At 41.0% G+C, this 13,360-nt stretch overlaps 1 protein-coding gene across 3 annotated transcripts in view; it reads right to left on the bottom strand.

Moving 5' to 3' along the window:
- The window catches only part of LOC122787768 (alanyl-tRNA editing protein Aarsd1-like), a 658,622-nt gene that overhangs the window by 350,818 nt on the left and 294,444 nt on the right, over positions 1-13,360 (bottom strand). For all 3 annotated transcript variants that reach the window (XM_044054668.1, XM_044054667.1, XM_044054666.1), the window contains one exon: positions 9,921-9,978. In XM_044054668.1, the coding sequence (XP_043910603.1) occupies positions 9,921-9,978 (58 nt within the window). The remainder of the gene's footprint in view (positions 1-9,920; positions 9,979-13,360) is intronic.

The raw sequence follows: 13,360 nt of genomic DNA, 5'->3' as shown, positions 1-13,360 counted from the left end.
TTGAGGCTGCCCACTAAAGTGTGCTAGCCTGTGTAATTGATTTATTACTGTTTCCTGCATTTCTGTGTACTTTTTAACTCAAAAAACAAAAAAACAAAAAAAATCCTTGTTTTCCTGCCTTTTCTCGACTAGTTTAGACCAGTATACAGGCTTTGCTGTATTCTGGACTGTGGTGTAGTTCCTGTGTTGTCCATTGCCTTACTTGGATAGAAGGAAGTTTCTTTGCTCACCAGTGGGAGTGGGGAGCCTTGAGCAGCCTATCTGCCCCTGAAGGAGTGACCTCAGCACAAGAGCTTGTAGTAATTGGTCGTTTTGGACCATTTCCAGCTCTTTTGAAGTTCCCTGTTTAAAACCCGCGTTTGCTTGCTTGCTTGCGATGATAGCAGCGCCAGTTAAACAGGCTTAAACTATTCCTGGCTCCGCCAAGTCTGCACTTCAGTTTTTCCCTTAAGAAAGCTCTACTATGGGGGAAAACAACATTTTAGCTAATATTATAAGCCTAGGGGAGACTTGCTCCTAAAACCTTTCTTTCAAGTGAAGCACCCTTAAACTAACGTAAGCACTACATCCACCTACAACCCGTGTTAATATCCACTTCCCTTCAAAGTCCTCTCTGACCCAGTTTCACATCACTCCCTTATACTATTCTGGCATGTCGAGTGGTATATTACTGACGTCCTCTCCAGTTCAGCTGGTTAATCTGGGAATCCTGAGACAATGTTACAATTGTCTCATGTACACAGACAACCCTCTCCTCCTCCCAACAAACACAAACACATGTGAGAAATGCAACTATATAGCCAAACTGGAGGCTAAACTCTCTCAACACAGGACTAACAAGACCAGACATGAGGAGAAGGTAACCACACACACAATAAACCCAGTCTCACATAAACCAACCACAACTGCAAACCAAACACATAAAAACACAAAGACATACTCGGAGGCTCTAATAAAAAACTTACCAAAACAACAGAGGCTCCCAAAGCAGACACCCAAGAAAACACCACCTCAAAACACAGCACATGCAACACATAGTACACTAAGTCAGTGTGCTAAACAATCACAGCCCTTAAGGCGAAACACCATGCCTGATACACTAGTAATAGGCGACTCTATAGTCAGACACACTGACGTTCCACTTACCAGGCTGAACAAAGAGAGGGTAATGGTGAGCTGCCTGTCGGGTGCTAGGATCCGCCACATAACACAAGCACTCAGGTCACTCCAAAGCAAGTACAAATATGACTCCGTCATTGTCCATGCCGGCGTGAATGACCTGAGATGTACCTCCTTGGACTACATGAAAAGAGACATAGAGGAGCTCTCTGATTATGTAGCCCAGGCCGGTATGACCCTGACCCTGAGCAGCATCTTGCCCTCACCAAGAATGATGCCACAATACAAAGACAAGATGATCAGCTTTAATAATTGGCTCAATTACTGGTGTCATTCTAGGGGGATCCAATGTCTGTCTGCTTGGGATGACATGCTGGACAAGCCACGCTGCTTGGCAAGGGACGGCTTGCACCTGTCACCACTGGGCTTCTGGATATTGGCTAAGGCTCTTGCCACCCCCATAGTGCCTTTTTTAGGCAAGGCTCAAAGACAAACCCACCACCTTAGAAAACAAAAAAGGAAAAAAACTAAGGGTAATGCTGCTCAACGCCAGAAGTCTAAATCTCAAGATGCAGGCTCTCGAAGCACTCCTCAGTATGGAGAGCATCGATGTCTGTGCAGTAACTGAAACCTGGTTCAAGGCTCCTGAGAGCACCCCAGCCCTACCAGGTTATACCTCGTATCATGCATTTCGGCCCCAAAACTTGGGCCGAACCACAAAAGGAGGGGGAGTGTCCATATTCATTAAAGACACCCACACCTCCAGGTTAGTGGCAACGCATGAAGCATCGGAGACCATCCATGTGCAACTAACCATAGGCAAAACTGCTATACAACTTGTAGCATGCTACAGACCACCCTCTCAATCTCAGGAACTCCATTCAGCCTTCCTGAAGACACTGGAGGATATGAATGTCTCACCAAATACCATCATATTGGTTGACTTCAACTACCCAAACATAGACTGGGTGCATTATTCCAGCCCTAACACCCCAGCCCAAAGGTTCCTGGAATTCATCAACTGAAATGCGATGGAACAACTAGTCACCTCCCCCACAAGGGGAAATAATATACTTGACCTGATCATCACAAACATGGGGACAAAATGCTCAACACCGGAAGTATACCCCTCACTAGTGAGATCAGACCACAAATTAATAACCCTAGATATTCATATCCCACCTCCACCCCCAGCACAAAAGACCACAGTGAGAAACTTCTCAAAAGCTGACTTTACACTCCTTAGGACTGAAATGGTATCCTTCAAGCCCCTTGGGCCAGTGGAAACCACATCCCACACTGCTGTATCCTTCACAAATACTTTCTACGGACATCTCCAAGAATGCATGGATCATGCAATCCCAAATAAAACCAAGACCCTTTCCACCAAAGGCAGGCGTCCTATCTGGTGGACCCCAGCCATAAACAAACTTTATAACAAGAGAAGGAAGCTACTGCAAGACAGAGCAAAATCCCATAAAGGGAAGGCATCTCTGATCAGCACTAGCAAAAAACTACGTTCGCTCATAAAATCATCAAAGGCCAACTTTGAGAGAAAAATCGCTAAGGACACTAAAGATGACCACAAGGCCTTCTTCAGTTATGTTAGAAACCTGGGCGGAAACCCTCAGATATGCTCAGAGTTAGTTCATAATGGCAAGAAATACACTGAACCCACAGATATTGCCAACATACTGGCAGACAGGTTCAGTGCAAATTTCTCCCCTCCCTCACCCCCAAAAGATGAAATATTTATCCCAGCTGAATGCAACCTCCCTGACATCTCAGATGTCCAGGTGAGAGCTGCTCTCAGCAAAGCTAAAAATACAGCATCTATGGGACCAGATGGTGCCCCGGGTTGCGTGCTACGTGAATTCCTAGAGGAGCTAAACCTGCACATAAGAATGCTGTTTAATCTTAGCCTTACTACAGGATATGTCCCTGAACACTGGCGTACAGCAACAGTGGTCCCACTCCACAAAGGAGGCACCTCTACAGACCCTGGAAACTACCGCCCCATAGGCTTGACCAGCCTGGTCTGCAAAGCTATGGAAAGGATCATTATGGAACTCATAAACAAAGACATCGGAAACCTACAGACAATTGACGCTACCCAGTTCGGCTTTGTAAAAGGCAGATCCTGCCTTTTGAACCTGGTGGACTTTTTTGAAACAGTCACTAGAGCCATCGATGAGGGCAAAGCAGTTCATACATCCTACTTGGACCTGGCAAAAGCCTTCGACACAATATCCCACTCAGGCATCATAGACAAGCTCAACAGCTTAAATGTAAACCCATATGTCACAAGATGGGTTGCAAACTGGCTAAAGGACAGAACCCACAAAGTCAGAATAGCTGGAGCTATGTCAGATTCTAAGCCAGTCACAAGTGGAGTCCCACAGGGCTCTGTCTTGGGACCCCTCTTGTTCGGCATTTATTTCTCAGATGTGCAGGCAAACACAGGGGGGTTGTGGCTGACAAAGTTCGCAGATGACTGCAAACTAGGCGCCATAGTCGATACACCAGCTGACACATGCATCCTTCAGAAGGGCCTTACAGAAACAGACTGGTGCCAGAGTCATGGCCTTAAACTAAATGCCAAAAAATGTATAGTCATCCCCTTTGGGAAAAACAAAGTACCCACAAATTACCACATAGGTGGTAATCCATTAAGTATGGAAAAAGTAATCAGAGACCTGGGGACCCAAGTTGACAGTGACCTCTCATTTGACACCCACATCGCCAAATTGGTTAGAAAGACATTCTACCTTGCCCACCTTATCATGAAGGGATTCACATCCAGATCAAAGGATGTCATTGTACCCCTATATTCCTCCCTTATCAGGCCTATGATTGAGTACAATGCCCCATTTGGTATGTACCTCACCCAGCACCTGCAGCAGCTGGAGAGACCCCAAAAATATCTCACCAAGAGGATCAAGGGTCTCCAACATATGTCATATGCTGCCAGACTAAAGAAGCTCCAGCTCTATTCAGTAGCATACCGCCTGCTCAGAGGTGATCTGTGCCTGACGTACAAGGCCATGTCCAATCCGGAATTAATGGACATGCTCCACCTCAAAAAATCCAAATCCATCAGAGCCACGAGAGCTAAAGATCTAAACCTCAGCACAAATATGAATAGGACATGCTGGAGGGACAGATTCATAACCCAGAGGCTTCCCGCACTCTGGAACAGGATCCCAGTCCATGTTAGGCAGAGCCCCTCACTGACTCTCTTCAAGAGAAATCTTGGCGAGTGGATGGGTGATCATAGGTTTACCCCGGGGGTCATCTCTGTGTCATTATTAGACAGAGGCACAGTAAACTAAATTTATTTTGTACACTTTTGTATCATTACATGGGGTGGCGAAAGCCACGTACACTATTGGCTAGGCTTATACATGCCCTAGGGCAGATAGCCTAGTACTATACTATGAAACTATGTTGACATCTTCACCTTCATTAACTCAAGGGCAATACCTGTGTACCTTCCCACATTTAAAGGTTCCCGTTTTCCTTCTCGCACTCCAAGAACCACTCCAGAATCTTTCTATAAAATTGTTGATAGAGAAAGGATTCGTGTATCAAGAATTATATAGAAAGATTATGGAGTGCTCCTGGGAATGCGAGAGGGAAAACGGGAACCTTTAAAATGTGGAAGGTGCAAGTATTACCATTACATTAATGAAGGCAAAGATGTCTACATTAGAGGTTACTGTATTTTTCATCCTCCATTACATTAATGAAGGCAAAGCTGTCAACATTAGAGGTTACGGTATTTTTCATCCTCATTTTTACTGTAATTGCTCAACTAAGAATGTAGTTTATATAGCAATGTGTTGTAACTGTCCAGGTTTCTATGCACGTAAAACAGAATGGGCCCTAAAGGATAGAATTTATGAACATGCGTATGAGATCAAAATGAAAGTCCAATATAATATCTGTGGAAAAATATTCAACAACATGATGGACAGCTTTAGTTCTTATATTATGGATGTTGTCGAACAAGATGGGAGCATGGAAAGTTAAACCTGAAACCAAGGTATTTCAACTTGTGCTACAGGACTTTATGGTTTACAGTAAATGATATACCCACTTTAACTTGTGTATTGAGAATGAAATCTATTAATTCTTTTTAATATTTATATCTAATTGGTTGTAGTGTACATTTGATTTGTAACAGGGTGTTTTTTTAAATGTATACATGATGAATATTAATGGTCAATCTTTGATTTTCATTTGATTTTTATGTTAAATCATTCATGGTTCATTAATGTATTAACAATGATGTAAGATCGGGGAGGGATCTTGTTATTATATAAGCATTGTGGGATACTATGATTTACATCTCTGATGAAGTCCCTTTTATTATTTCAGTGACAAAAACGCTCAGATCTTTTATCTAACAAAGTTGTTTAGAGTATCTACAGTGCTGGATTACGATTTTCTTTATCGTATCAAAATTTTATTGATACCTGATGATAGTTCGAGCAGTCATTGTTTCCCATTTGGCAGACACTGATGTTGGCTTTTTGTTCTGCTGATGTGTGTTTCAATTTTTTTTTTTTTTGAGCTGGGGTACAGGATCCGAACTGCCTAGGATCTCTATCACCAAATCGAAAAGACTGGTGATCGAACGGCATTTACATCGGAAATGCCGTTCATCGAGGTGTTTATTGTGAGATCGTGGTACAGTGAAGATCGGAAAATTTGCCCTTTTCTCACTGTAGTGCAATCTCGGAGTTGGTATATACATATATATATATATATATATATATATATATATATATATATATAGATAGATATAGCAGAGATGGTAAGGGAGACAGCTAGAAAGGTGCTTGGTGTGACATCTGGACAGAGGATGGAGGACAAGGAGACCTGGTGGTGGAATGAGGAAGTACAGGAGAGCATACAGAGGAAGAGGCTGGTGAAGAAGTGGGATTGTCAGAGAGATGAAGAAAGTAGACAGGAGTATAAGGAGATGAGAGCATGGCGAAGAGAGAGGTGGCCAAGGCTAAGGATAAGGCATATGGAGAGTTGAATGAAAGGTTGAACACTAAAGAGGGAGAAAAGGACCTGTACCGATTGGCTAGACAGAAGGACCGAGCTGGGAAAGATGTGCAACACGCAAGGGTGATAAAGGATAGTGAGGGAAACGTACTCACAAGCGAGGAGAGTGTGTTAAGCAGATGGAAAGAGTACTCTGAGGGGCTGATGTATGAAGAGAATGAGAGAGAGAGAAGGTTGGATGATGTGGGGATACTGAATCAGGAAGTGAAACAGATTAGCAAGGAGGAAGTACGGACAGCTATGAACAGGATGAAGAATGGAAAGGCTGTTGGTCCAGATGACATACCAATGGAAGCATGGAGTTGCTTAGGAGAAATGGCAGTTGAGTTCTTAACCAGATTGTTTAATGAAATCTTGGAAAGTCAGAGGATGCCTGAGGAGTGGGGAAAAAGTGTTTTGGTACCTATTTTTAATAATAAGGGTAATGTGCAGAGTTGTAGTAACTACAGAGGGATAAAACTAATCAGTCACAGCTAGGTTAAGAAAGGAGGTGATGATTAGTGATCAGCAGTATGGTTTCATGCTGGGAAAGAACACTACAGATGTGATGTTTGCTCTGAGACTGTTGATGGAGAAATATAGGGAAGATCAGAAGGAGTTGCACTGTGTCTTTGTGGACTTGGAGAAAGCATATGATAGGGTGCCTAAAGAGGAGTTGTGATATTGTATGAGGAAGTCAGGAGTGGCAGAGAAGGAGTGGTACAGGATATGTACAAGGGTAGTGTGACAGTGGTGAAGTCTGCAGTGGGAGTGACAGATCCGTTTAAGGTGGAGGAGGGATTACATCAAGGATCAGCTCTGAGCCCTTTCTTATTTGCAATGATGATGGACAGGTTGACAGACAAAATCAGACAGGAGGCCCCATGGACTACGATGTTTGCAGATGACATTGTGATCTGTAGTGAGAGTAGAGATCAGGTTGCGGAGACCCTGGAGAGATGGAGATATGCTCTAGAGAGGAGAGGAATGGACTAAGACAGAATATGTGTGTGTGAATGAGCGGGAGGATAGAGGAAGGTTGAGGATGCAGGGAGTAGAGTTGGCGATGGTGGATGAGTTTAAGTACTTGGGATCAACAGTTCAGAGTAATGGTGAGTGTGGAAGAAAGGCAAAGAAGAGAGTACAGGCAGGGTGGAATGGGTGGAGAAGAGTGTCAGGAGTGATTTGTGACAGACAGGTACCAGTAAGAGTGAAAGGGAAGGTCTACAATAGGGTAGTGAGACCAGCTATGTTGTATGGGTTGGAGACGGTGGCATTGACAAAAAGGCAGGAGTCAGAGCTGGAAGTGGCAGAGTTAAAGATGTTAAGATATGCACTGGGTGTGACAAGGATGGACGGGATTAGGAATCAGTATATTAGAGGGTTAGCTCAGGTTGGACGGTTTGGATACAAAGTCAGAGAGGCGAGATTGCATTGGTTTGGACATGTGATGAGGAGGGATGATGGGTATATTGGGAAAAGGATGCGAAGGATGGAGCTGCCAAGTAAGATGGAAAGAGGAAGGCCTAAGATAAGGTTTATGGACATGGTGAGAGAGGACATGCAGGCGGTTGGTGTGACTGAGCAATAGGCAGGGGACAGGAAGAAATGGAAACAGATGATCTGCTCTGGCGACCCCTAACGGGAAAAGATGAAAAAAAAAAAAAATATATATATATATATAAATTAGCGGGGGGGGGGGCACAACCCCCCACAAGAGTCACATCGATAACTGGCATTTTCAATGTAAAAGCCATTCAATCTCTGGTCTTTTCGATGTCGTGATATAGACCCATTGCCATGGGTCTAGACACAGTAAGGCCTTGTTAAGATTAATTCTGATTGCTGCCAAAAAAAAAAAAAACAATTACTGGAAAATGGAAATCAAACTCTAAACCAACTCTATTTCAAGTATTGAATTTTGTCCCAGAGTTGGTGTATGTATATATATATATATATATATATATATATATATATATATATATATATATATATATATATATATATATATATATATATATATATATAAAATTAGCGGGGGGGGGCACAGCCACCCACAAGAGTCACATCGATAACCGGCATTTAAGATGTAAATGCCGTTCAATCTCCGGTCTTTTCGATGTCGTGATATAGACCCACTGCCTAGACACAGTAAGGCCTTGCTAAGATTAATTCTGATTGCTGCCAAAAAAAAAAAAAAAAAAAAATTACTGGAAAATGGAAATCAAAGTCTAAACCAACTGTATTTCAAGTACTGAATTTTGTACCAGAGTTGGAGTGTATACATATATATATATATAAATAATTAGCAGGGGTGGGACACAGCCCCCCCAAAAGAGTCACATTGATAACCGGCATTTTCGATGTAAATGCCGTTCAATCTCCGGTCCTTTCGATGTCTGATATAGACCCATTGCCTAGACACAGTAAGGCCTAGTTAAGATTAACTCTGATTGCTGCCAAAAAAAAAACAAGTACTGGAAAATGGAAATCAAAGTCTAAACCAACTAGATTTCAAGTACTGAATTTTGTAGCAGAGATAAAACAACTGGAAATGGAATCTTTAGAAAAGTATAGGAGCAAATTACATAGAAAAAATGGAAATTGTGGGAGCAATACATGCAGAATAATGTTTGAAGAAGGAGTGAGGTTTAAAGGAAAGCAGGACCTGATAAATTTATGTAATGTTGAATTGATGATAAATATACAAAAGAATATATGTGATGTATGTTTGCAACTGGAAATATGTTTGCATAGTTTGTTTTCTTTCATATAAATGTATGCTTGCCTATGTCTTAAGTTATAATTAAATACAAGTGTTAGAAATAAAAAAGGCAAATGATTTTACATGGTCACACCTCCAGCATAAGCTCAACAGGCATAACGCATTCAAAGTAACAATGGAGAGAGGTGAGAACAAAAAAATTAGTAAAACCAGGTGCTACAGCAGAAATCACAGACTCTGCACTAGCAACCTGCAGTTATTAAACATTCTAATGGAAGACAAACCAGAGAGAAGACACCCTATTATACCAGCTAACGGGTATAAAAGAAAGGCAAGAACTGGAAAAGTACCGAAGTAAAAAAGGACACTCAGTGAAACAGCAGCACAATTTCTTACTATCTTAAACTGTCAATGCAGCCCCAGCACATTGTGTACAATAGCTAAGGCAGTTATAAATAAATTATAGCCACAAAACAAATATTTTCAATAAGTGTGTCTTCTTATATGTAATCTACAATGACACTTCTTATGTGAGGATATCAGCCTTAACTTAAGAGGTATCTCCATTAACCTGAATGATGACAGATGTAGGGCAAGCCATTCAATCCAGAATGGATGATCAAATGAACCTCTGGAAACTCTTGATTCATAAAGTATCCTCCTACATTTAACAACCCTGGGGACAGTTATAATACAGAGTCAATTGCAGGGGTGTTCCTGCATGAAGAGGGACAGAGGCATAGCTCCACAAAGGAAGCAGAATTTCAAAAAAGGTTAATGTTCAACTAATTCCAATTAAATGATTTTCATTCTTTCAGTCTTCAAAAGCAGAAAGGAATACAATTTAAGGTGCAAGGGTACAGGATAGAGGCCTCCAATTAAGGCAATTCTTCTATATACTTTTCTTCTTGCATGTAAAGATTACAAGTCATGCAAAGCCTGACATTAATGGGTGCTATGATGAATTACACCAGGGCAGCTGAGGAGAGACTGCTGACACATTAAATGCAAGTAACTTTACCATGAAGTGGTTCTGAATCCAAACTTCAAATCCGCAAGGGCTGTAATTAAGTGCTGTCCTGAAAAAAAAAAGATGAAAACTTTAACTTAGAAAATGACACAGGTAGCATTAGTTTACATAAATAAACACTGCAACAACATTTTAATATTTTAATGTACTCATTCCAACAACTAATCATTCACTTTAATTAGCTCTGACTGGAAAATCCAACTGTGCACAGAATCCAGCCCCCACCTCCATTATGACTTTCTTGAGTTTAAGTAACCTGCCTAACCATACAAAAGCAGCAAAAGCAAAACAAGTTAATGAAATAAAACGTGGCCTTAAGAAACTCAAGATACCAATGCTCAAACAGTCAAACCAGCATAATCAAGAAAGAAGGAAAACGGAAAGCACAGCACTTCCAAAGATAGAACAATTAAAGTTAATAATAGGAACAAACACAAAGAAACCTGATTAGGTTTGTCATGGGTGAGTACCCCCCTCCTTACTCTGAAAATAAGGCAAAACTAAATGTACCTGTATATAAATGTTCTAGAAGTGAAAATTACTCAGTTCTATCATAACTGGCCACCGTATAATTTTTACAATGTAAGCAGTGAGACTTGAACAGACTTACATACGTGTATTTTAAAACTGGCTAAAATTTGCGGTGGTGGTGCTACGGTAGCATTGTCGCCTCACAGTATGACGTTGTCCTGTTCGATTCTCAGCTAGAGCGTCTTCTGTGTGGAGACATGCATGAATGGGCATACCTTCATTGAAGGTTGTGCGTCAGGGCTGGGAACTCAGCACGTAAAAATCTACTGCCAATCATTAGCGGACCGGAGTTCCGCTGTGGCGACCCCTAACCGGAAAAAGCCAAAAGACACAACAACATTTTAAAACTGGCTAAAACATTACTGACTTCAGTGTTTGTTTTTCATGCCTCATTACTGAATACAGCTGCAACAAAAAAATCATACGTTCATGGATATTTACTAGGCTGTTGATCTGTGAAGATCTTAAGAAGCCTAGCCTTACATTCCCATGGTAGTCTTTTACCCTTTTATATTATGTACAAATAACCCACAGATGGACCAAACAAGGATATGTTGGGACATTTACATGTTACCCTATCCATCAGGGACACGGGTACTAACCTGGGGAGATTTGCAGTTGCACTCATTTGTCAAAATTACATTTGAATAGAGCAACAGAAGTACTTTGCTTAATGTGGAGTGGAAGATGGCTCTGTAGAAGCAGTATTCTCTATGATACAAACCTATCCCTCCAACATATTTTATTTATTTTGCAAAGGAGACTGACATCACTTGAGATGATATTTATAATACCAGTGGACTTGTGAATGAGTAATAGGTCTGACAGAATAAATTCTGCTGAAGTTCTATACGCAAGGTCTGAAGAATAAGGTCCACTGAAGTTCTATATGCAAGGCAGAGGGTGCCTCTCAGTAGTCTGCATGCTACTGAGAAGAGGTACTAGTCTTTAAGATGGGCTGCAAATGTTTTACAATTTAGGCCCTTGATTTTTTTCTTTTTTCTTTTAGTGGGAAAGTGTTATGGTTATTCCAGTTGTGACGAGTGTTTGGACAGGTACATATTGAAAGAGGCATAATATACTCAGTGAGCAGCCTAATAAGTACCAATCACATTGGACCAATTACATCCCTGAATCTGGATGTAATACTTTTAAATATAAATTGTGGAATGAAAAACAGCTTCCTTAAAACAGTTGATACATGGTGATCAAAGGACAGTCTATTGTTGACAAAGGTTCCGACATCCCTAACAACAAGATCAATTTTCAGGAGTGTTTTGTCAATGTGATACTTAGAAGGGAAGTCATGCTTGCTGAAGGACACGATTATACATTTCCTGACATTTAGTTTTAGTCCATGATTTGACACCAACTATTTCTTTGAGACAGGTCATCTTGGGGGATCTTGGTGTCCTCTTGGTCAGACACAAAGCCTTAACATTAGCTTTGACCTCAGAGAACCAAGTGCCAAAGAGGAGAGGCCCAAAGACTGGACAATGAGGTATACTACTAGTGACAGGTCTTTTGGAAGAGGACGTACAGCTGCCCACCCCAACTTACTGGATTTATTTTGAGCTAATTTGCTATCCAAACAGTAACATACGGATTGACATTTAGCTGGGAAAGTTTAACTGCAATGCCCAAGTCTAGCATGGGGTTAACACCTTTGCGAGGTAGAGCTATGTGGTGTGTACTATTTTAACGCTAATCCACTGTTTCAATAACTTTTTTGAAGTCAAACAGGCGGGACCTGCCCTTGAAGAATCCAAACTGGGTGGGGTCAAGAATCTATAGGTCACCTATATCCTTATATATTAACTCCATAACGATTCATTTCATAGTCAGGCTTATGAGTCTACAATTACACAGGTCTCCTGAATCTCTGTATTGAATCCACCCATCATCCAATCCAGTTCATGTATGCTTCGTTAATCAGATCTCCAATGAACCAACAGAATATGACTGTGTAAATGATAACACCAAGACAGTGATCATGCATTACTAGGTGATAAAATGTTACATTTAAGCCAGTTGATAATCTTTTTACAGTGAGTATTCTCAGAAATGCACAACAGAAGTGCATTGCAACAAGTTCTACTGCCCAAATCTGTACCATTAATCAAAATAGTGTCAAATAATACTGGAGTTGGACAGTAAACATCAATCTGTCCACTTCTGACACCAACAACAGTGAAGTAGTCACATATAGTGTGACCAGTCTCCAAAAAGATTTGATGTAACTTGCAGAGCACTCTTATAGGTGCATATTGGATCTCAACACAAACAAAGTAAACAATTATGTACTTAGCTAATGGAATTTCAGCAGCCATGGATTGGGAGAAACCCTGGGACTCAAATTTGCATGGGCTTTGAGATTTGACTGCCAAGTCTTTGATTTACAGACCTTTGAGAAGAGTGACTACTGTAACCCCAGGTTGATATTTACCACTTCTTGCAAGCATATCATGTTTACTTTTTAATTAAGTTAATGACCGGCTTCTTAATAAAAGGGGAAGCTTATTTTGATTTTTATTATTAGATTCCTTGTTCTGGTTTTGCCCACAGCAGTGCATTCCATTTACAGATATTCACTAATATAGATAAAAAATTGCCTTACGGAACAGACAGAGGTCACCTCTAAGTAATATGTAAGAAACAAAAAAATAATGACTGATCCTGAAGCCTGTCTGAATATTTGTTTTCTAGTCCTATCATTTTTCTAGTAAGTTGTTATAACCCTTCACTGTCGTCCATGTGACTTGTTAGAAGGTTACAAAGCACAGTGCTGTACTCGACTACTGTTGAATCAATGAGACACAAGCGGCCAAAAAATCTTTCTGAAGTTACTACATATGCCCTTCACAACTAGCCAAACTAAAGAATATCCTCTTCTACCTTCA

Source organism: Protopterus annectens, chromosome 13.part0, assembly GCF_019279795.1.
Source record: "Protopterus annectens isolate FY-2018-M chromosome 13.part0, PAN1.0, whole genome shotgun sequence".
Lineage (NCBI taxonomy): Eukaryota > Metazoa > Chordata > Ceratodontiformes > Protopteridae > Protopterus > Protopterus annectens.
Note: the sequence above shows the minus strand (reverse complement) of the source record. Positions and strands in the feature narration are given on the sequence as shown.